This window comes from Cryptotermes secundus, unplaced genomic scaffold, assembly GCF_002891405.2.
Source record: "Cryptotermes secundus unplaced genomic scaffold, Csec_1.0 scaffold358, whole genome shotgun sequence".
Classification (NCBI taxonomy): domain Eukaryota; kingdom Metazoa; phylum Arthropoda; class Insecta; order Blattodea; family Kalotermitidae; genus Cryptotermes; species Cryptotermes secundus.
The window spans coordinates 50,409-74,471 of NW_019721523.1; the positions used below are offsets into that span (position 1 = coordinate 50,409).

At 39.4% G+C, this 24,063-nt stretch overlaps 2 protein-coding genes across 3 annotated transcripts in view; both read left to right on the top strand.

Annotated features, from left to right (window-relative positions):
• The window catches only part of LOC111875475, a 28,226-nt gene extending 27,714 nt beyond the window's left edge, over positions 1-512 (top strand). The window contains exon 8 of the mRNA XM_033755829.1: positions 430-512. The gene's annotated coding sequence lies outside the window, so the exon portion shown is untranslated. The remainder of the gene's footprint in view (positions 1-429) is intronic.
• On the top strand, positions 498-24,057 carry LOC111875477 (src kinase-associated phosphoprotein 2). Of its 2 annotated transcripts, none has more exons than XM_023871762.2 (4): positions 498-620; positions 16,109-16,282; positions 17,499-17,941; positions 21,432-24,057. In XM_023871762.2, the coding sequence occupies exons 1-4, from the start codon at positions 581-583 to the stop codon at positions 22,245-22,247; spliced, it is 1,473 nt and encodes a 490-aa protein (XP_023727530.1). In that variant the 5' UTR covers positions 498-580; the 3' UTR covers positions 22,248-24,057. The 2 variants fall into 2 exon arrangements, with proteins under 2 accessions (XP_023727530.1, XP_033611723.1); XM_033755832.1 differs by lacking the exon at positions 498-620 and adding an exon at positions 3,166-3,250.
• The last annotated feature ends 6 nt before the right edge of the window (positions 24,058-24,063 follow it).

Below are 24,063 nucleotides of genomic sequence, written 5' to 3' on the forward strand. Positions count from 1 at the left end.
AGCAAATTATTTCAAAGATTTTTATCTGCTGGAATAATTCTCCCCCATTTTTAAATAGTGGAAGATAAATTCTTGCATTATTGCAGGCAAGAGGATTTCATTTGATAGATCTTTAAACTCCATATTATATTCGTAATATGCTATCATAAATGCATGAATCAATTTTAACATTTGTGTTGCAATGTTGCATTCATGCGATTACTGACATTTGTAACACGATTCAGAATCCCTGTATTGCTTCCACCTCAAAATTTGGCCGTTATATTGCTATTCTTGGTGACGTGATCTTCATACAGAGTTTTATGAAAATTTGTTGATTTCAAAATTATAAAAGTGGAGTGTAAGCAAAGATATGTCTTCGTCTCTTTGTGCTGGCCCTCAGTATCATTCAAATGTACCGCTGATGTTCATTGCACTTTATACACATAGGTGGCTCTGCGATCTGGCAGTGGAAATATTGTGATCCGTGTTGTGAACGGACGCCGCGGGAGGTTCAGTGGATGTCAAGTATGGCCTCGGTAAAGGAGCGAGTTGTAGACTGCGGAACTTCATAATGCGTTAAGGATTAGCAGGAATAAATATGGCTTCAACTTCTGGTGCATTAAAAGAATTATTACTTGGTAAGTGATTCATATATTTATAGTGTAATATTTCAGGTTATGTGTTCCGTTGATAATTCACTCCAGTTCTTATTTACGTGCTAACTTACCATATCAAAAGAGAGAAAGAATACAAAAACAAGGCAGTTTATATCATTTGAATATAATAATATTAATTCAATTAACATAAGGCAAAGTTATCATTAAAAAGCCATAGAAATAAACTATTTAATTTTACAATAATGTAATTAGTATTTTAATGATCGGAGGAACCATATCTAATACAAAAGTTTTTATTTTAATAAGTTACATATATTATTCAAGGACAAATAGAAACGGTTGTTAGTTTTAATGGACTATGAGTTGACGGGGATATATGAGAAATGTCTTACTTGTACTACCTCAGTAAGGACTGAACAGAACCTGACATTCTGGACTAGTAAAACTGAACGCGACTGAAAGACACGTCAAGGTTTGCTGTCTTTCTAAAATTAAATGCGATCGAAAGACACGCTGCAGTTCTTAGGCTGAGTATGTGACAATGTTTCTACCATAAATGCATCTATATTGTTTTAGTTGTTATCCATTGTTTGAGGAGCTTAATATATCCGACATTTCCAGATGTATAACGGTATTATTACTTCTTTAAGTGACTGGTTTTCAGATACTGATGGATACGGAAACGTACAATTTAATTGGAAAAACAGTGATCGGACATAGAATTTACCGATGAGAAGTCAGTATCTCATAATTAGCAGTTAGACCTCATTTAATTGGTTCGGTATACTCCCTCGATACTGCCAACCATACAAGTAGGTCTTTGTGTCATTGTCATAGCAGTAGTTACCTGGAAACTGGAGTCGATCTAACTTTTGAAACATTGCGCAATTTTTGTCTTCTTTTCAGAAAATGGACAAAATATCATTTCACTCAAAGATTGTATAACTGGTTGTTTCATTGCACTATAATTTTGTTGGCCGTTATGACTTGCCCTAGATCTATGTAGTAATACGATAGGATGAGATGAGAAGGAAATGTACCAGAGATCGGGAAGATGGGAACGGATATAGGACTGACATTTTAGTCTGAGTATGTGAAGAGAAGAGACCATTTGAAAAACTAGGAATAGCCGGAATTTTAATATTAAAAAGGATTTTAAACGTTGGGTCTGACTGTGTGGACTGGATTAAACTAGCTCAGGATCGAATCCAGTGGTGGACTCTTGTGAACATGGTACTGAACTTTCGGATTCCATAAAAGACGGGTAGTATGTTAATCTGAGAGAATATCAATTTTTGAAGAAGCATTCTTTTCATAGATATAGTTAACTTCATATCTGATATTAGTAACATCGGTCGGGATAGAGCTCTATACTATTTGAATACTATTTTATAGCTAACCATGGGAGCAAAGCCAGCCTTCAAAACGTGAATACATACACACATACATGACACTTCAGGAAACGGAGAAATTCCAACATAATTGCATGCAGTTATATGATTTTGTAGTTCTTTAACCCGCCACTCTGTAAAATGTATGAAATACTGCGAATTAAAATATCAGAATGGAGAACATAGTAGCTATTGTAGAGAGAGACACGAGTACAATCAGGCCTAGACCTGTGAACCTCTTAAATGTTGAGTAGATATTATCAGCGTGAATTATATGAAAAATGTCCGTCGTATTCTAGTCCAAGTCTTGTTCAAGGAAACGCCAAAACATATTAATCCTATTAAATAATATAAACTTGATGAACGCAGTACACAGGAAAGCCTATATTTGAGCCAACTTCCTTTCGCACTGCTTCTACGAATAGGATGGTGGGTGCTTTGTTGTTTTAAAAGTGACTGTACTGCACGTCGTAATGGATTCAATTGGCCCTGTAATGCAGGCGGATGTCTCATACTCTCATTTGAGTCGAAAGTTATGTCATTCAATAATGTCTAATTAAAGAAGAACTTCTCGGACAAATGAAATGGATTTACACACGAGTTCTAAGTTGCGGCCTTGACAGACATTCACATGGTTGTCTTTTGTGGGCAGTGTCTGTCTTTTATACAGGAGGTTTTCGACGGAAGTTTATTTTCGCTTATCCTTCTTAAGCGAATATTCAAAATTATAGAGCAGAGCACTTTCTCAACGTATCTCATGCTACTTTATATGCTCGTATGTGTCAGAAGGTTGGCGGGGAGACAAAATTATTCCGCGAAATGAAGTTCTAATTGTATCTGTGTTTGCGTCAGGCATGTATTTCCTGTGAGTACAGAGGCATGTATTTCCTGTGAGTACAGAGGCATGTATTTCCTGTGAGTACAGAGGCATGTATTTCCTGTGAGTACAGAGGCATGTATTTCCTGTGAGTACACAGTCATGTATTTCATCTCCTGAATTTTTGGTTTATAATGTGTTTAAAATGTCAGTTAGTGACAAAACTGAGTCGGATATACCACAGGGGAAGTTACCACTTGTAAGACCTAGATTTAGAGGGGTGGACAAGGCGAAGAAGAATCTCGTAGAAATGTGGAGATGTCGGCTGATTAAACTGGCTGAATATGTATCTCAGTTTGTGAGTACGGTAATGAACTCTCAGAGTTTCGTAAAAGTAGGAAATTTATTGACCAGCTTCGAAACATCGACTCTGTGCCGTGGAGGTGGGTGTTCTGATTATTATTTTCTTAAGTTTCCTCACATTTTTATCGTACATAGAATTAAATAAGGTGTGGGGTGGAATGTATAGCCCATCGTAGGTTGCTCTATTTCACTCTCTTTCCAGTATTATTAAGTGATATGAAGAATTCTGTCTTTTGGCATTTGATGCCATGTAGTCTGGTGAAAACCAACCGAAGCTACGGAGGAATATGTCGCCTTCTTCTTTAGGGCCGAAGTATAAGTCAAGCAAGAAACCAGGGCGAAGCAAGAAGCTGTACGACTTTGTATCACCAGATGTTAGAACTCTTCGTAAGCACCGTTGTTAAAAGATCAAATCTTTACCTTGTGTGACCTGCAGGCCTTTAAGTCATAAAATTTCCCGTTAGATACTATTTTATTTTTTTTTGCTCATGTTGTCCTTCTTCAGTTTAAATATTTCTTAAAACTTGTAATTTATGATGTTCCTTCAAACACCCCATTCCAAATCCCCTACAATTTACCAGAAGGTAAATTTATTCTCTCGGTCAAAATTTCCCAGAAGGGAAACGTAATTTAAATGAATTTGAACACAAATTGCAAAAGAAAATATTTGGATCCAAAAGGAGAGTAATTGAGTGGGGAGTGGAAGATAATAGAGGGATTGTTTTGTACAGCTAAAGTAGTATTAGAATAACACATGAATTACGTTAGGCTGGACATGCAGTTCAGAAGTGAAAACAATGTAAATATATAATATAAAATTTGGGTCTTGAAATTTTCAAAATTTTAAATGGATCGGAAACGGGTTTAAATTTTGGCTTGGGAATTAGCGATATTGCATGTTCGTGTTCTGTTATTATGGAATTAGTTTCGATCAAGAATTGAAAGAAACATTCACCACCATTGCTTTGTTTTTAATTTTATTTAACTATGAAAACTATGAATTTTTTTTTACTGTGAACGACTTCCTGTATTCATATTAAATGCCTCTTCAGAAAATAAAATCTCACTGGAAATCTGTACAGCTCTTCTGTAATTAACGCCTATAAAACGGAAATCTGACCGCCTCTGTGGTCTATTGATCAGAGTTCCTTGCTACAGATCCAGATTTCCGGGTTCGATTCCCCGTGCTACCAAATTTTCTGAGAAGTAGTGGATCTGGAACGGGGTCCACTCAGCCTCGCGAGGTTAATTGAGGAGCTATTTCTAGGAAAAAGCGGCTCCGGTCTAGAAAACCGAAATTAACGGCCGTGGGAATTCGTTGCGCTGACCACGCGACACCCTCTATCCGCAGAAGTTGGCACTTACTTCGCCGACAAGCGGCGGTCCCTCGGTTGGTATAGTCCGTTTACCGACTAAAGCCATGGAGTTTGTTGTTGTTTGTTTTTTTGTTGTATTATGCAGGCCCTCCAGGCGATTGTTAGGGGGGACCTGGAGATATCGTTTCCAGTTCAGCAGTCATCGTAATATTTGACGCTGAATAGTCTGCAAGCTACTGATAGTGTCGTTAAATTAACAATGAAAATAAACAAATAAATAAACTTATAATCCATGTACATCGTGGAGCAGAGTCCTTTCTGAGAAGCTAACTACGAAAGAAATTCTACGCCTTTTACCGAGCCAGAAGGTTCATTATCGTGTCCACAAGAGCACGTTAAATGAACATAACCGGAACTAGGTGATTACAAATCATATCCTTCCGCCATATTTCTGTAGAACTCGTTTTAATATTCTCCTGTCATATAAATATTGTGAGCCGCGATAGCGTAGTCGGTATAGCTACTAGCTACGGGCTGGACGACAAGAAAGTCGGAGTTCGAGTCCCAGTAGGGTCAAGAATTTTCGCATCTCCACGTCGTCCAGACCGGCTCTGGGGTCCACCCAACTTCCTATCCAATGGGTACCGGGGGCTTTTCCCCAGGGGTAAAGCGGCAGGGGCGTGAAGCTGATCATTCAGAAAATGTGGATCTATACACGCCTTCATGGTGTAGGGCTTAATTAGTTAAGCACAGGGACAGCTTTACGTTTACCATGTAAGTGTTCGTCTGCCAAAAACTGTTTTCCCTTCAGGTTTCTCAACTCTTACATGCGTGCTACGTGTCTCGTCCCCTGAAAACCGTAATAATGAAAAGTAATCTTTTCTTGGATGTGACAGTATGTAGTCTGGTATACGTTTTCCGACGTTTCGGCGGAACACATTACCTCCGTATTTAGGGGTCGAAGAGTAAGCCAAAATTCAAACAGCAAAGACACTCAGAAGATGGTGGCAGTACCTTCATCGGTAAACTCCTAGTATACTACACGGCGTCACATACCAGAAGATAGTTCTCGTCGTAACCACAGCCGTGAGAACCTAATGTATTACAGGATCTAATAATTTTTGTCGAAGAATAGACATACAAATGAAGTTCCTCAATATTAAATTTTATCCGTATTCCATTTAATTCCCTCTCTTACGCCAAATTATTTTCTCTTTATAATCCTGCCCCTGGAAATTATAATCTTGTCAGTCGTGACCTATTATGAGTTTTTTTTTTTTTTTGCAGCAGGTCCTTTTGAGTATGAAGTACGGAGGCATCGCCGTGTAGTGTGATGTTAGGGACATTGTTATATATGAATTTATCACGAAAGGAAAGGTTTCTTATCAGGGGATAGGGGAGTAGCTTACTTCCGCTGCATGTGATCTGTCATCACGCCGAGTGCACAGCAGTACGATAGTGTCATAGCAAAAGGAAGGAGAGGCTCACATTATCGAGGACAATACGTTCCGGCATGCGACGTGAGACACAGCTCAGTTCTCGTATTTGGAAGTCACATCCTGTGTACAGAATACAAACACGGTTTCTGCCTGTAACCCAGGGGTACTCGCACGCGGTAGCGTAGTTGGTTGAGGCACTGTGCTACAAGCCGGAAGTTTGCGGGTTAAAGTCCCGATGAGATCATTGGATTTTTTCAATTTACTTAATCTTTCCAGCTGTACTATTGCCCTGGAGTCGACTCAGCCTCTAACAGAAAGGAGTATCAGGGATATTCTTGGAATATTCTTGGGATAAAGGGCGGCCGACGCGTAGGGCTGACAACCTTGCCGCCATCTATGAGCCGATTGTCTAGAAAATGTGGGGACCTCAACATCTCAGAACCCTATGGGCCTCCACGGCCTGTTGCAGAGATACCTTTACTTACCTTACTTTTTTACCCAGAAATACTCAAACGGGGAGACGTCCCCAGTACAGCTTTTGAAACAGAGGATCCGAAAAATCTTGAATCACAGACAAATTTATTTATTTATTTTATTTATATTTATATATATATTTTTACTCTAACCTTTTTTTCCTTGGCACTACAGCCACAGTGGGCCTAGGCCTACCTCCATGAACTTCTCCGTTCACTTCGGTTTTTCTATATCTTACACATTCGGTTGGACTCCTTGGGCGGGTGATCAGCTCGTCGCAAGGCCTCTACCTGTACACAAACACAGAAAAACACAAACATCCATGCCCTGAGTGGGATTCGAACCCACGATCCCGGTTTCGAAGCGAGCGAAGACAGTACATGCCTTAGACCTTTCGGCTACCGTGGCCGGCTGACTCTGATATTAGACTAATAAAAATGTGCATTCTTTCAGCGAAGACAGATTCAGTTAGAACGCGCAAATGACTACAGACATTTACTACTGTCAAGAGTATGACTGCAAATTTATCTCCTTGTAGCGAGCGGTACGATTCCGTGTCACTAAGCTGCATGCATGGATGTAGGCCAGAACTATTTTTACGTTAAACATGTATGTGTATGTGTATAAGACCTATACAAGAAAGGACCTCGATATAATATAATTTTCCTCATTAATTACGTAATGAATTTGACAGTTTGATGAATTCTAAGGAGACACACACAAGTTTTAGTTAAGCCCTGAAATAACAAGGCTGACCCGAATGATGAAAGCACTCGGAAATATTTTTTTTTTTCGTTTCTAGGAACTGGGAAGTCCGGTTATTCATTCACCTAAGGCGAACTTATTCTGTAAAATGGCGTGCAGATATTCAGAATAACTAATTAGTCCTAAAATGATGAATAGACATTCAAAATAGTCAATTCGACCTATGTCATATCCTTATTTTAGTTTTTCTATTTTAAATTGGTGTTAACGTTCCGTTAGCACCTTGGAAACACATTTTTTTATGTTGTCTATAAATTGACCATAAAAAGGGAAACAAAAATGGTATACATCTGTATATGAAGATGAATGGTCATGTTGTAAAACTTAAAACAATTAATTCCGAGAAGGTTTTGTGTTGCCTATTTTCAAGAGCTTCACTTTACATGAATTACATTTTAATAATTATGTTATTAAGTTAATAATTATGAAGAAAGTCGTCTTCTGGGTTTAGGCGCCGTGTATTCTTCATTTTGGCAGTCTCTGCATTCCAAGCCATTCAACTGCTCTGAAGATGGAGGCGATACGTTCCTCCCGAAACGTCGGCCAAAACGAAGAATACACGGCGCCTAAACCCAGAAGACGACTTTCTTCATAGTCATCGCCGTGAAAACCTCAAAACTTACAAAGTTAATAATTAGTTTGTGTACAGAGTCTCACAAACTAAGACATGTGAGTTAAAAGCTTAGCGCGGTTACAATGTTTATAATTGTTAATATATAAGAACGCTTCTTACAGATATTTCCGGATCTGTTTTCTCACAACAGTTCACATATCTAGCTTCAGTGTTTTTATTACTCATCGCCATAAAACCATAAGCTAAATAAGTTTCACACTCATGCTTACTTACTTACTTACTTACTTACTCATGGAGCTTGAGCTCTTCTCGAGAAGCAGACAGTTGTGCAGCTACTCAAGAACCTTCCACTGTTTCATGGAACCCGAACGTTCATTACCGCGTTCAAAAAAACTCTCCAATGGTCTCTATCCTGAGCCAGATCAATCCAATCCATCCCATCCCATTCTATCTCTCTAAGATCCATTTTAATATTGTCCACCCACCTACACCTTGGTCTTCCCAGTGGTCTCTTTCCTTCTGGCTTTCCCACCAATCTCCTATACGCCTTCCTCGTCTCCCCCGTTCGTGCTACATGCCCTGCCCACCTCATCCTTCTTGACTTGATCATTCTAATTATAACACTCATGCTATTGGACGGATTTTATTCATATTCAGCGTTAAAAGAACATCCGTCATAGGTCGTTGCCTGGTGAATGTGGACAATACTGGTACACAAATAGGTGCTGTTGAAACGGGCCGCAAAATTCAGATTTGCGATTTTTCCCAAAACGACTCCAACAATTTTTATTACATCTCAATAATTTAGGGAGACAATCTCCCTGAATAAATCTGCATAGGTGTCATCTTCAGGGAAGTAAGAGTACGACTTCTATACGAGAAAATATGTGCACCAATTTTTTGCTTTCTGATTGTACAAGGAAACTAGTTTTAAGAAACATTTTAACCACGAATATTCAAGTTTATTAATATTCCGTATATGCTGTTAACTACTTATGTAGAAAGCTTGCTGACTTTTAAGATTAGGTTTAAGCGACTGTCCGAAATTCTTGCGGATGTTCCAACAAGCTGCAATTGGCATGCCGGTTTGGCGTCAGTACAGAAACGCGTGGGTTCTAAGCCCAACTCACACGCGACGGCTTCATAACGTATGGATAAAGCCATACACGAACAGTCTGTCCTATCCAGAAAACGGGCACAAAATTCTCGTCTTTTAGATCCAACTAATCTCCCGTTAATTACAACTTCCTTTATCTTCGACAAAAATATGTCACTTCTCCAACACAGTTTATTAATTCGCTGAGTCTATAAAGACATTTACTGCATGAACTCGAGGGTCCTGCGGGGGCACGCGGTAGCGTAGTTGGTTGAGGCGCTATGCTACAAGCCTGAAGGTCGCGGGTTCAAGTCGCGATGAAGTGAATTTTTTCAGTTTACCTAATCCTTCCAGCCGCACTATGGCCCTGGGGTCGACTCAGCCTCTAACAGAAATGAGTACCAGGAATGTTCTTGTGGGGTAAAGGGAGGCCGGCGCGTAAGGCTGACAAACTCACCGCCATCTCTGAGCCGATTGTCTAGATAATGTGGGACCCTCAACGTCTCACAAACCTATGGGCCTCCATGGTCTGTTGTTGTTGTTGTTGTTATTATTATTATTATTATTATTATTATTNGGACTTGTTCCCTGAAATTTTCCGCCCTTAAAAATTCCACGACCTCCGCCGAGTCTGAACCCGCGTACCTTGAGTCATGAAGTGGGAACGTTACCGCTAGACTACGGAGGCCGCTTCCATGGTCTGTTACAGAGATACCTTTACTTTTACTTGCTTTTAGTCGAAGGTCCATAACCGTTTTCAGTAGAACCCTGCTCTGGACGGTATCCTGACACAATTGCATCCGTTCCGCGCCTTTATATTTGATTTCCTTACGATCCATTTTAATATTATTTCCCCATCAACACCTAAGTCTCCCAAGTGGTCTCTTCTCTGTAGGTAATTGGACTAACATTTTTATATGCACTTCACACAATACTAACATTATTTGGCGAAGAGTACAGATTACGAAACTCCTCGCGTAATTCCCAAAGTTCTCAATTACGTTTTTAAGTCAAATATTCTCCTTCGCAATTCGGCCCTTCCTACAAGAATAGGCTATAACCTTACATCTTATTTCGTTTTTTATAATCTCTCCCTCTCTTATGTTCGTCGTCATTAATTAGGCTTCGATTTCTTGATGATATTGACCGCCTCTGTGGTCTAGTGGTCAGAGTTCCTGGTTACAGAACCAGAGGTTCCGGGTTCTCTTTCCGGCGCTACCACATTTTCTGAGAAGTAGTGGGCCTGGAACGGGTTTCACTCAGCCTCGTGAGGATAATTGAGGAGCTACTTGAATGGAAAAATAGCGGCTGCAGTCTAGAAAAACGAGGTTAAAGGCCGTGGGGATCCATTGCATTGACCACGCGACGTTCTCTATCTGCTAAAGTTTGCACTAACTTCGCCGACAAACGGCGGTCGCTCGGTCGGTATAGTTCGCTTGCGGACTAAAAAAACCACGGAGTTTCTTACTGATATTTCACAGAAAAATCATTTGTTTTTGCTAAAACATTTCATTTGACTTCTGTAGAAAGAACTCTGAGGCAAAACCCAGTGAAGCTGGTCTGTTCAACAAGTATGAAGTAGCCCCTTATGTAAACACGAGGCTATGGAGATGTATAGGAGTCGTGATGGTAAACATCCATGAATTCTAGCATTCTAAATTTCGGAGTTGTTTGGTCAGCTTGACGCTTCAATCGCTTAACCTTGGGCGAAAGAGCTTCCGGTACCCACTGGATAGGAGACCGAATAGGGCCCTGAATCCACTTGAATATACTGATGAAGGCAGTAATCCCGTCTCTAGCATGGAATCGAATCTCGGTTGCCAAGTCCGTGCTTGTCGCTGCAGCAAAACATGCATTCCAATGTGCCAATAATTGTGGACTTTGTATCACTATAAGGCCCATACCCAAACCTTGCTCCCTGTCTGTGCTGTTTCTGCGTATATTATCGTGCATATGTGTGCCTCCACACGTTTATAGTCGACAGCCCACTTTGAATCAAATTCAGCTTAATTCCTCTTATTTTATCGACAGTCTAACCTGCATATACAGCAGCCACTCGCCACTTTCTTGAAAAAAACACCGTGAGTGACAGGACCACGCTTCGCAAGGCCCAGATCTTGTGGTATAGTGGTATAAGGGGAAACTGCGGCTGCTGCCAACACATATCAAAGCTTGAATAATCTGTTTGTGTACTACAAAGGAAATCGGTGAAAGACATTTCACATATACTTTCTCATATACAATTGACCTCGAATGCTTTACTTTGGGGACGAAATCGATTGGTGCCCGGTAGACCGTTACTGGTTACTGAGTACGAAACAATTAAGTCTTCGTGAGCAGTAAACCTGATTAAAAGAAAATTGACATTCCATGTTTTGGCCTCTAGTGCGCGTACCGTAACTTTCCTGAAGATAAAACACATGCAGTTTTGTTTACGGATGTGATCTCCATTAATTGCTTAAGTTTAATCAAAATCGTTCAAATCGTTTTCAAGATAACTGCCATATTATGTTTTGGGCATATTTGAAGGGTCTCTATTTTTAGAGCTGGAATGTTCAGATCCACCGAACACCGATCTAGGATGAAAATGAAATCCGTCCAACCTTTCGGGTGCTAGTTAGGTGCGCATCCGGCATCCTTCCATACATACATACAGATACACAGATGGCATGGAAAAGGCCACTGTTTTTCATAATCAAGGGGCTGAAAACGTGTAAATTTATCAAAATCTGGAGATGTATTTTTCACGATCACATTTTCTCTTGTATATTGCATATATGGTTGGGGGGGGGGGGCACGCGGTGGTGTAGTTGGTTGAGTCACTATGCCACAAGCCGGAAGGTCGCTGGTTCGAGTCACGATCAGGTGGATTTTCTTTTTCAATTAACCTAATCCTTCCAGCCGCACTACGGCCCTCGGGTCGGCTCAGCTTCTAACAAAAATGAGTACCAGGAATCTTCCTGGGGGGTAAAGGGCGGCCGGCGCTTGAGGCTGACTACGTCACCGCCATCTGTGAGCCGATTGTCTAGAGAAAATATAGAAGCCTCGATGTCTCACAACCCTATGTGCCATCACAACTTGTTACAGGGAGAGCTTTACCTTTTACCTTATATTGCATATATGAGAAATAAAAAAACTCATTAGACAAGAAGTGCGAGTATAAAACTACCAGTATATCGACCCTGATGATGGAGACGGAAAACATCTCTGAAACGTTATTTCTTAACTCAGCACTGACACTGCTGATCGCTCCGAGTACAAAACTGTCTAAAAATAGCATTGCAGCAGTAATCTGGAAGTTAGGAGACTGGTTCTAAATTTCATTGCAACCCTTACCCCAGCAGGAGTGGATCTCTTTTTGGGGAAGCTTTCGGCTGTTTCTCCGTGTGCATAGATTGAAGACTGCAGACACACAAATCCAAACATTACCGTAGGCAAACCTGGATGAAAACGAAAACAGGCTGGCAGGTCTGCTTAAAACTTACGTTACGCTGCTGCTCGTGGTGGGGGAGGAATTGCTCTATTAGAAGCCCATAGAGTCAGGATTAATGTGATATTTAACTGGAATTATTGTGAATGGAAGCTACCGTGGCCTACTTCACGTACCTTCCTGGCAATTACTTGGAGGGACAGAGGAAAATAACGAAAAACTAAGAATAATTCTGGTCGAGAGTTCAAACGCTGGCCTGATTTTTTTTCGACCAACCCATAAATATATTTTGCACATGTTTTATCGAATGTTGCGATCGATTCTCTTCTTTTGTGACAGAAATGTTCCTTAGACCAGTCCCATGAAGCAGAGTAACATAAAATTGTATGAACGGGAAACAATAAATATTGAAGCACATTTTTCTGCTAACTCTTGTTTTTCGTTTCCATGCTAAACAAATTTCGTTTACCGTGTATTCTCGGGATCAGAGAATTAATCCATATATGGTAAAGGTAAAGATTAAGGTAATGCTTGCTACCATTCAGTCCAGAACCTATTATCTTCTCATCTGCTGTAAAAGAAAACAAAAAATTAGAATATACAAAACTATATTTTTGCCTGTGGTTCTGTATGGGTGTGAAACTTGGTCTCTGACATTAAGGGAGGAACACTGACTGAGGTTGTTTGAGAACAGGGTGCTGAGGAGAATATGTGGACCGAAGAGAGATGAAGTGACGGGAGATTGGAGAAAACTACATAATGAGGAGCTTCATAACTTGTACTCTTCTACAAGTACAATTAGAATTATCAAGTCAAGGAGGATGAGATGGGCTGGGTATGTAGAACGAATGGTAAGAAAATGAATGCATATAGGATATTGATGGAAAAGCCAGAAGGAAAGATACTACTAGGAAGACCAAGACGTAGGTGGGTGGATTATAATAAAATGGATCTTAGAGAGATAGGATGGGATGGTATGGATTGGATCGACCTGGCTCAGGACAGGGACCAGTGGAGGGCTCTTGTGAACAGGACAATAAACCGTCGGGTTCCATAAAATGCTGGGAAATTCTTCAGTAACTGAAGATTTGTCTTCTCCTCAAGAAGGGCTCAGCTCCGTGAGTGAAGGTAAAGGTAAAGCTGTCCCTGTGCTCAACTAATTAAATACCACGCCATTAAGACGTATGGCGGAGTGGATATATGGATCCGCGTATTCTTGACCCTTACACTAGTTGGAAGTGAATGGTCACTTTCACGCCCCACCGCTTTACTCATCCCCCGGGAAGGAGACCCCTGTACGCATTGAATAGGAGACTGGGTAGCCCCAGAACCGCCCTGGACGACGTGGATAGGAGAAAAATCTTGCCCTCACAGGATTCGAACTCCGAGCCCTCAGTCGAGAAGCCCATTAGCCAGTTGTTATACCGATTGCACTATCTTGGGTTCGAGAATTATTCTTCGAACTTGGGTGGAGGACTGATTCTTCTGGGATATAACGACGTGTAGTCCATTGGAAGTCATGAAGTTGTAACCCAGAAGACAGAAGTGTTCATAAACCCCCTTGTGAGAACCTCAAATCCTACATATTCCATGTTCTATTCTGAGACAAGTTTCATTACCGCATGTAACGATGACGACATCTTTGGTGCATACGTGCTGGCGGTTGGAGATACGTTGGCCTACTGAAAATTGTGGCGAACTTTCAAGTTAAAATTGAAAACACTGCTTCAGAATTTGTTGTGTCTTGATGTACTCCTCTGTTCGTATCACGAGGCTGAAGATACGGTCCAGTCAACGGAAAAAAAAACCTCCGTGGTTTAGTCCGCAAGCGAACTATACCGACCGAGCCACTGCCGCTGGTTGGAGACGTTAGTGCAAACTTTAGCTGATAGAGGGTGTCACGTGGTCAGCGCAACGAATCCCCACAGCCGTTAATTTCAGTTTTCTAGACCGGAGCCGCTATTTCCTTGAAATAGCTCCTCAATTATCCTCACGAGGCTGAGCGGTCCCGTCAATGAGCCTCCTTAAAAGGAGTCAGATTTCCTGTTCAAACGAGCGACTGCCATCTACTCAAAAAGAACTTAGCTTAATTCGAATGAGATGCTGATATCCACGGTGTAGTACTTATACAGGCCTAGTGGATACGTGCGTAACACTTCACTTTGCATAGAAAGTCCATTACACAGAACAGATAAACATTTTCATGAGAAGTATCTACAATATTGCTCGAATCCTTGGTTGGTTGTTAGTTTTGCTTTGCAACGCAGTCAGCAAGTTCATGAAGTCTGGGACACAGGAGAAAAGGTTTCAAATTTAAGCGGCCGAGAATAAAAGCTTCTGACATGGAATATAAGGTCACGGCACCTACACAGGGTAAAGTTACCCTCCTGCCTAAAAATTGCGCCATAAAAATCGAAGTGAAACGTCACGCTTTCCACACTCGCCGCCAGATGGAAGTGACTGCTCAATTTCACGTTCTGACTTTTGTACGCCCAGAGAAATGAGAATGATACAGAAGAATATTGTATATATTTTCAATGCGTGCTACGTGTCCCGTTCATCAGATCCTCCTTGATTTCATTACACATTACGACGCCTTAATTATATAAAAAGGTAAAGTTTTCTCTGTGCTTAACTAAGTAAGCACTACGCCATGAAGGCGTATGGGGGAGTGGATGTATCGATCCACATTTCCTTGACCTCGGCATTAGTTTGAGGTGAGTGGTCAGCTTCACGCCCGGCCGCTTTACCCCTGGAGAATGATCCCCTGGTATCCGTTGGAAAAGAGGCTGGGTGGGCCCCAGGACCGGTCTGGACGACGTGAAGAATAGAAAATTCTTGACCCTACTTGTACTCGAATTCCGACCCCTCTGCTATCCAGTCCGTCGCTGAGTTTAAAGAAGGCATATATCTTAACTTGACGTTTTATCCGAATTAAATATTAGTGACGCCGTGACTAGTTTATGTTCAGTGAGTGCATATAGTTGATAGTCACGAGATATTAACACTTTTGAATTGAACAATTTGAATCATGAGGCTCTTGGGTCTGTGGTGACTTCAGAATACGAATGGATCCATTTTCCATCCCTGTTCTACCGTGTAACTGTTGCTCGAAGTGAACACTTGGAGTGCTATGGTAGTGTAATCCGTGAAGAGCATTCATAGTTTGCTTTCCCTTCGCAAAGAAAGAAATTAGTACGGTGATATCTCTGTGTGTGTGTATCCTTTCAACTTCGAGGCATTTGGAAAATGTTCATTAAGTATAAGTGCATTAGCGTAGTCGGTATAGTGACTGGCTAGGGACTGGAAGATCCAGGGGGCGGGAGTTCTAGTCCCGGTAAAGTAATGAATTTTCTCTTCCCCACGTCGTCCAGACCGGCTCTGGAGCCGGCACCATTCCTGACCTCGGCAATAGATGCAGATGAGTAGTCAGTTTCACGCCCCAGCCACTGGAGAAGGGAGGCTGGTTGGGTCCCAAAGCCGGTTTGGACGCCGTGGAATAGAGAAAAATTTCTTGCTCATATCGGGAATGGAACTAAGGTCGTTCAGCTCGTAGCCCGTCGCCATACCGACTGAGCTATCCTGGCTCTAGGTAGACCTACGTAGCTGCAACATATGAACATCTATACCACCAAAGTGTTCAAATTCATAAGAAAAGGATTTAGAAAATATATAGTCCGGAATGGAATTCCTCAAACGTTCTATTTTTAGCCTATTATCCTTATTTTGAAAAAATAAAAATAGGCTTATGAGATCACCTTCCTCACTGTCTGTATGTCTTCCCCCTCCAAACTTTCGAATGTCTAAACCAAGCTTTACGAAACTTGATATGTATGTTCCACAGATATGGGACGGTTTCTTGCAGAAACCCTAGTCGACGAGTCTCTGTCGTCCAAAGCAGAAATGCAGAGGGCTGGGTTGCTGCAGCGCTTGGAGCCCCACATTCGGCTGTCCGGCGCTGACGTCACCGTCTCTCCAAACACTCCACCACCTTACCTCGACATGAATGGACCCAAAGGTAAAGTTTTCAGAATGTAGATCCGTTAGGGACGTAGCTGTAGGATTAATTGGATGGAGGAGAAGGCCTGCTGATGTGAACTGGAGCTGCGAAAATGTTGAATAAGCAGTCATGTACAAGCGACAAGGGGTAGTTCTGAAAGCTTAACAAAGAACGCAGATTTTAGGAATAAAATGCTGAAGAGAACACGTAGAATTAAGGTGAAGTATCAGGAGGAAGGAAATTTCGTAATAACTATCGTTTTTATTTGTACCATTCAGCTGATAGGATCCATTGTTTTAACCGCTTCCCCCCNCTTCTCTCTCTTTTCTCTCTCTTATTTATTCTTTTCTTTCTCCCTCTACTAGCACATCAGAAGATAGAAGTCGGGAGGAGCAGCCCTCGTCTCTGGCTCTGTTGTTGCGTTCACAAGCTCCCCAGGGTGTTCATGGGGTATCCAAGCATTTACGGAGGAGATAATATATATGCAGGCTTTCAAAACAACCAATAACAGTATTTAATAGCCAACATAACAATGAAACTCACACACAATATACAGAAATAAATAAAGCACGGCATAAAACCCTTTAGGGCGAGGCACCACAACCAAAAGTAGCGATTGCCCAAGTAATCACATATATGGACAGTCGTAACAAGTAGAAACCCAAAAATGCCCCACTTGCCCCAGCCTCATTAGGCCATCGAACAGGTTACACCAAAATACAGAAAATAATAATAATAACGGCAATAATAATACAAAAGAACACGGTCGCAACTGCACTGGAATCAAGAATATTCCATGAGGAGTTGAGGTAAAACACTGGCATTTTTAGGCTTCCAGCCAAAGAAATTTCCTTCCGTTGCTTGTTTAGCACGAGAACTACGCTGAACCACCTAGTAAAGCAATAAAATTTCCCTACAGTCATCTAACTTAAGTGTTTTAGTGTCATTGCTGCATTATCTTGGATTAGGTGTGTGTGTTTGTGTGTGATAAAAGACATTTAGAAATTTGTAGCCTAAATTCTTTATGAAAAACGTCACCTCATTGTGAACTGTGTTCTCTGTTTACATCCACTTTCTAAACTTCGTGAATGAAAAGACGACTTTTATTTCTTAGATTGCTATAATCGAAGACATATCAACAGGCTACAGGATTTTTAGAACATAAACAACTTGTATTTCTGGTTCTGATGCACTAAACTAGAGATGTCATAACAGACACGTATTCTGTGTACAGGTGCTCGTGAAGAGTATGTAGATGCCGAAGTGAATACTAATAAAGTGGAGGAAGAATATGAAGAATTTCCAGAACTGGGACCACCACAAATTCCCATAAGAATTCCAATTGACAGCCAATCATCTTCTACTTCATGTTCAGGCCATTCTGAGGACTATGTCAACTTATCACTTCCATATAGTGAACTCCAGACAATGTCTAATAAGTGTGGACCACTGTGGCGCAAAGAAAAGTTTATCTTCTTAGATCAGTGGCGACGGTGTTGGGCAGGAATCTATGGCCACGTTGTGCTCATATACAACTCTGAACGTGATGTTAAACCAAGCAGTTCTTTTGACATACGGGGGTTTGAAGCCCGTCCTCTAACTGCCAACAGTCAAAAGGACCCTAAAAGGAAAGATTCAGCATTTGAGATTATATGTCCAGGGAAGAAAACTTATCAGGTAAGCAGCATATGTACATAAGGTGGGGTTAAACTTGTCACTGTAATTGAGCACCATGCTATGTGCATAAGGTGGAGTGGAGTGAAGTTTCAGAAACAGATGCAAGTATAATCTTCTATTTTCATCTAATTTGCCATATATGCCTTAGGATCAAGTATATTCTGATACCACTATTTGAATTGTCTTCCTGTATGTTTATATACTTTCTGTTTATACTGAAGGACAAATTCTGTGAGCCTATTGCTTTCCTCTATAGAGATATATACATACATTTTTCCAAATAAATGTATTGTTAATTCTGTACACCCTCACTTAAAATTTGTGCTGTGTGTTACCTAATGTTGCACATCTTAACATTTTCTCTACTGCTTGAATTTTATTAACATTTTTCTATCTCAGTGAACCTTGTATAATATAAGACTGTAGGACTTCAACAACTTTATAAAATTTCAGTTTTTTCTCTTTGCTTACTTGTTGTTGTAACGTTTATTGTCCCATATATTTCTTTTTATAAAATTTAATAACACCTTATAATTGTTCTTCCTCTCTCTTTTTCCATGAGAGATAAGTACAGTCCCTTTAAATGTAGTGAATACCAATGGAAAGAGAGAAAGTAAACAATTTTAACAGTCTTAATTTTATGACAGTAACTATGCCCAAAGTGCATGGCTGCGCTGGACCTAGTTTCGTCTGTCCTTGTTCAGATCTCATTGTGTAATGTATACTAATTACTAATGCAAGTTTGATTCTTGCAAGTAGATTCTAAAGGGCTCTGATGATGATGTATAATATTCAGGATTACTGTTTTTATTCAACTTTGTCCATTATCTGATATTCTAAAAACTAGAAGTAGCAGACATTTTAACTTTTTAAACATAATAACAACATATGACACCAAAATATTATTTTAAATGTCACATGTGAAAATCTGCAAACAGGTATAATATTTTGAAACTGTACTGTAACATGTGTAATAGTGAATAGCCTGCCATCAATCCAAATTGATTAAATGGAAGAGCATGGGTTTACTCACTGCACATTCTCTCTGTATCAACTGCAAATTTTGTACTTCACCTCTTTGGCCCTGATATTGAGTCTGATTTTCAGCCAGATCATATCGTAATGTAGTCACATCATGAGTCAGATGTGTGACATACATTACAATTTAATTCCATGTAGTTTTTAGATACACAAAGAAAAAAATTGTAAACAAAACATTTAAAAAATAAATAACATGGAAAACTGAAGTCTAAAAATCAACTTTGCAAGAACAAAATGATGTTCTTAAAAGATCTGCAGCGGGCAATTTGAATAACTCAAGATTCATGAATTTCTTGGTTGTGTTTGAGGAAGGCATGTATCCCCACTTCCTGTGAAATAATTTCCATGAATGATAAAGGGAGAAGAGGAATATAATGTAGAGAAGAAAGAATGAATGTTACTTTTCTACAAGAAATAGGCGTAATATAAACCAGATCACTTTTAAATATAATTTCCAGGTATGCCACAATGTAAGTTCATTAGAGAAGAGACAAATTGAGGAGGTATATGGAAAATTAGGTAGATGTGTGTTTCAGAAATTCTATAAAATGCACATCTCAAACTGTGATTTAACATTTTAATTATAATCAACTTTAACACAATATTAGAAAGTTAATATCATAAACTGATTAATGTACTTCTCTTTAAAAACAAAGAAGTTTGGAAATTAAGCAATAAATGTGTCGTTGTTTTTATCTACATTTCACAATGCTCTGAAATTAATGACATGAATAATTATCTCATATTAAATGGAAAAATTGTCAAGTACAGAATTTTGAAATTTAAAGAGCTCTCTTTTCCTGGTTTGAGTATTTCCATATTCTTTACCTTTATCAATAATGATTTTATAACGATTTTGAGCTTGTTGTAGGGCATTCCTCTTTATTTATATGCTCTAACTATTCATCTTCTTCTCTGTTTGTATCAAAGAAGAAGGCAGTAGTTTTCTCTGCGGTATTTGAAACTTCTTCCAACACCACACCATATTGTGGTATAAGTAAGAAATGGAGGACATTGTAATATTCCTGTGGAAAGATGAAGGTCGTTGTCACAAATAAGATTTTGAACCCATGAAGTCCATCTCCAAACACAGCCCTGGTGCAGCTTCATTGAAAAGTATCATGATATATGAAATTAACAGAACTAATATTACTAAACCATAACCGTTTTTGTGTCTACAATGAACTACTTGTAATGCAACCACTCTACATATAAGATATACATATACTGATGCTTAGTGAATAATGAATGGGAAATGCTGAGGAAAGTCGTGGTCAGGGTCTAATCTGAGAGGTACTATCCCAGTATTTGATAATAGACTGATGATATTACATTCATTTTCAATAAATATATTAATCGATAAATAACAAAACGACTAATAATTTAGTTGGATGAACAGTCACCCAAACCATTATTTTCATTTTTATTTTTTAACAATACACCATGAAAATCCTTTGTCAGGCTAGCAGGGTTCTGGCCGAGATTTGAACCTGGAACATTCTGAATGTACAGTACTTAACTGTGACAATTGCTAAAACTGAACTGGCTGGGAAGAAGGTCTGAAGCAGAATGATGTGATAACTGGATAGAAGCATGCAAAGCTCCTCATACCAGGTTCTTGCCTGACAGAACTGGCAACTATTACATGTAAATAGTAATCAGACTTTGTGGTTAAACTGTTTTCTCTGCCTAATATAATGTTAGAGGGCTTTCAGTTCAAATGGTTGCAGTCATACATAATGTGTTGTCACGTGTAGGAGTTGTGGGCATGACTTATAGCCGGGTTTTGGATTGGATGATTGGATTTATTGACACCTTATATACCCCACATGGAACTATAGGCAGCCGTATCGCTGTTTCTACGCTTTACAGTTCGCTGTTACACCCACTAGTGTCCTCAGTCTTCACTAGTTACACATTGGCAGCCTGGTAATGGATTCATTACAATCTACCTGTCAGTGCAAATCACACATGAAGACTTCTTTGCACAGCCTAATTCCTTTCTTTCCATTATTCTGCCAACAGCCAACTTTGGAGACTCCGTCAATTCTCTGCTAGAACTGCCAACCCCAGAATTCAACTCAATTCTCAACAACAACAACTCACTGCTCACTTGGAACTCCAGAACTCGACTAACTCTTCTCAACCGAATTTTTCTTTATAACCATTTTGCACGGACTGCACAGAAAACACCATTTCCAACAATATCACTATTGTTTTGTTTACTGAACTGTTCTATTATTGCATGCATATTTGTTGCTGCAAAAATGTGTTTACCTAGCCGTTGTCTAGCAATGAAATATTCTGGGTTTCAGGCATCATGTCACAGCGTAAAAAATAAAATTAACTTCGAAGCAATATAGAAGTTATGCAAGGCCTAGGGAGGAACGTTGAGTGCTTTGTAATATGTGTGTGATAATATATTTGAATTACAACATTTTTGTTCCAGTTTATTGCACGAACTGCCAAAGATATGTGTCAATGGGTAGCTGCCATTGGTCTAGCAAGCAGCCAGCCAACTCCTACAGTACCAGTTCGTGTGCCTGACAAAGCTATAGTTGGTAGACGGCAGTTGCCTTCGCTTCCAGACTCTGATAGTGAAACATATGATGATGTTGGCTCAACAATAAAGTCTGATGATGGGCAACAGAATTATGAACCTCTTCAATCTGACGATGAAATTTATCACGATATTTCAGATGTATACCAAAGAGGATTAAAAACTGAACCATCATCTGAGTCTGAAGTGAAACAAATAGAAGAGGAGCCACCAGTGCCACCTAGACGAACAGTCCCTCCTGTTCCTCAAGAGGATCCATTAGACCAAGAAGTAATGTATGATGACGTTGGTGTTGTCAGTTCTGATAGCACATACTATAATATGGTTGGTGATGGTGCAGAACAGTTGCAATTGGAAGAGCCTGAAAAGTCCAAGGCAATAAACAAAGTAGGTGAAGAAGATGAGGAAGATGGTGAAGATATTTATGATGATATTGGTGTTACTGAACAAGCCCCTGAAGCAATAAAATTGTCAGCCTTTCGTTGGGAAGGTTCTGGAGGCAGTGGAGGTCGTATCCAACATATTATCAAGAAAATGGAAGCATCACTTGGCAATGGAAACAAATCTACTGTTGCAAACCATCTAAAATCTACACCCATAAAAAATACAGATTCTGAAGAATTGTATGAGCCAATTGAGACTGGTGCAGTGGAAATACCTCATACACAGCCTGAACTACTGACATACTCCAGTACTGTTCGATAGTGCATGACTGTGAGTGTTTTTTTATTATAGATCTCATCCTGTGAGTTCCATTGACAATTGTGCAACAGGGTTATAAGTTCCTATACCTGCCTGCCAGTGAAGTTTATTAGTTTTAAATTTAAACTACTGGTGCATGCTGATGGATAGAAGGTAACCTGCTCATGAAAGACATAAATTTAATTTCAGCAGCTATCTTTCAAGAATTCTTATAGTTCTCAGATTTACTATATACAAGATTTTTCAAAACAGATGTTCCAGTTTTAGTTGTATTTATTCAATATAACAGGCAAAAAATATCAATGTGGTGGCCCCCCACTCTGTACAAAAACCTTAAAATCGTGTAGGAATTGAGATTCTCGCAGAGGCGGCGAAGAAGATTTCTGTCTTCTGGGATATGACGCTGTGTATTCTGTTGAAAGTCCGCCGATGTTTCAGAGGAACATGTTGTCACCATCTTCAGGGTTGAAGTGTAAGTCAAACAAGAAACCAGCAGGAAACAAACAGAGCCTCTTTCTTGGTTTACTTTTCAGCCATGGAAATGGAGGTAACATGTTCCTCTGAAACAGCAGCTGACTTACAATGGATTACATGACATTATGTTCCAGAAGATACTACTTGTGTATTTAAAAATACATCTCTAATTTTTTTCTGTGTTCATATTCCATATAAGATTCTAGAAATAGTTTAACATGTGTGCCATTCCACTACCTTCAGTTTAATAAATCACCATATGCTGGCTTTGCATAACACTGATATGTGTTTTGGTATTTCTGGGGTTAGTGTAAGCATGTGAAAGAGAGAAAAAGAGGATCCACATGCACATGCTCACACACATGTATACGTATATGAAAAAAATTAATGGAAACCAAATATATTCCCTAAAACACAGAAATATTGCAAATCTATGTGCTTTGACTATGATGATATTAAATGGAAATAGATTCTTTACAGTTTTCTCTCCTTATTTCTGAGAAAGAAGTGTTGAGTCATTTGTCTCTCAGTGTTTGAGAAATGTTTAAATTAGTAAATATTGAGAATTTGTTGGTTTTACCACTCTTCACACTATGTGAAATTATCAAACTCTCCTTTTATGAGTGTTGATTTCCGTACATTATGGAGTGTCAGACTAAGCCTCAAAGATGATGGAAGAACTTAAGGCAACATAATATAATAATAATAAGAAAGAAGCAATCAATGGATAACTTTGTGGTCTGATACATGAAGAACATATAAAACATGGTTTCAACAAATTTTATCAAGATTTTTGTGCTCCTTATATTCATAGTTCTGTTTCATTTTCACAGTGCTCTCAATTAGAAGATTTCCTTTTGGCTTTCATTCACGTGTACTGTGCCAGTATTAAGTTGGAAATAGATTCAACAGACCTATATAAGACCTTTTACAGAAATTACGCCATGTGGCGCGTATGCCTAGATACGTGTATTTTGATAATTCCTATAAACACATGTTTATATAATTACAATAAAATTAAAATCTCAAGTTTTGTATATTGTGTCATAAGTTTTTTAATATTTCATATTTAATGAAAACTTGAAAATGTCTGTGTTCTAAGATATTGTACCTGCTTATTCAGGAGGAAGAATAATAAGTTTTAAGTTGTATATTTTTGGTCAAATTAAATAGCATCTGCTATATACAAATAAGAAAGTATGTTAATGAATTAATTTGCTGGGAAAAACATTTTCTGAATAACAAAACTAAGTGACTCTAAGCATTAAATGGTGTGTGTCCAAGTCTGCTAAAAATTATTTTTTTAATAAGAATAATGGAATAAAATGCCAATATAGGGTATCTA

What these genes read in the sequence shown, in the direction of transcription:
- LOC111875477 (XM_033755832.1), top strand. Translation starts at nt 3,178, where the DNA reads ATGAACTCTCAGAGTTTCGTAAAAGTAGGAAATTTATTGACCAGCTTC. An exon ending in ATCGACTCTGTGCCGTGGAG is followed by an intron (nt 3,251 to 16,108) that starts GTGGGTGTTCTG and finishes TATGTTCCACAG; the next exon opens with ATATGGGACGGTTTCTTGCA. An exon ending in CAGGGAAGAAAACTTATCAG is followed by an intron (nt 17,942 to 21,431) that starts GTAAGCAGCATA and finishes TTTTTGTTCCAG; the next exon opens with TTTATTGCACGAACTGCCAA.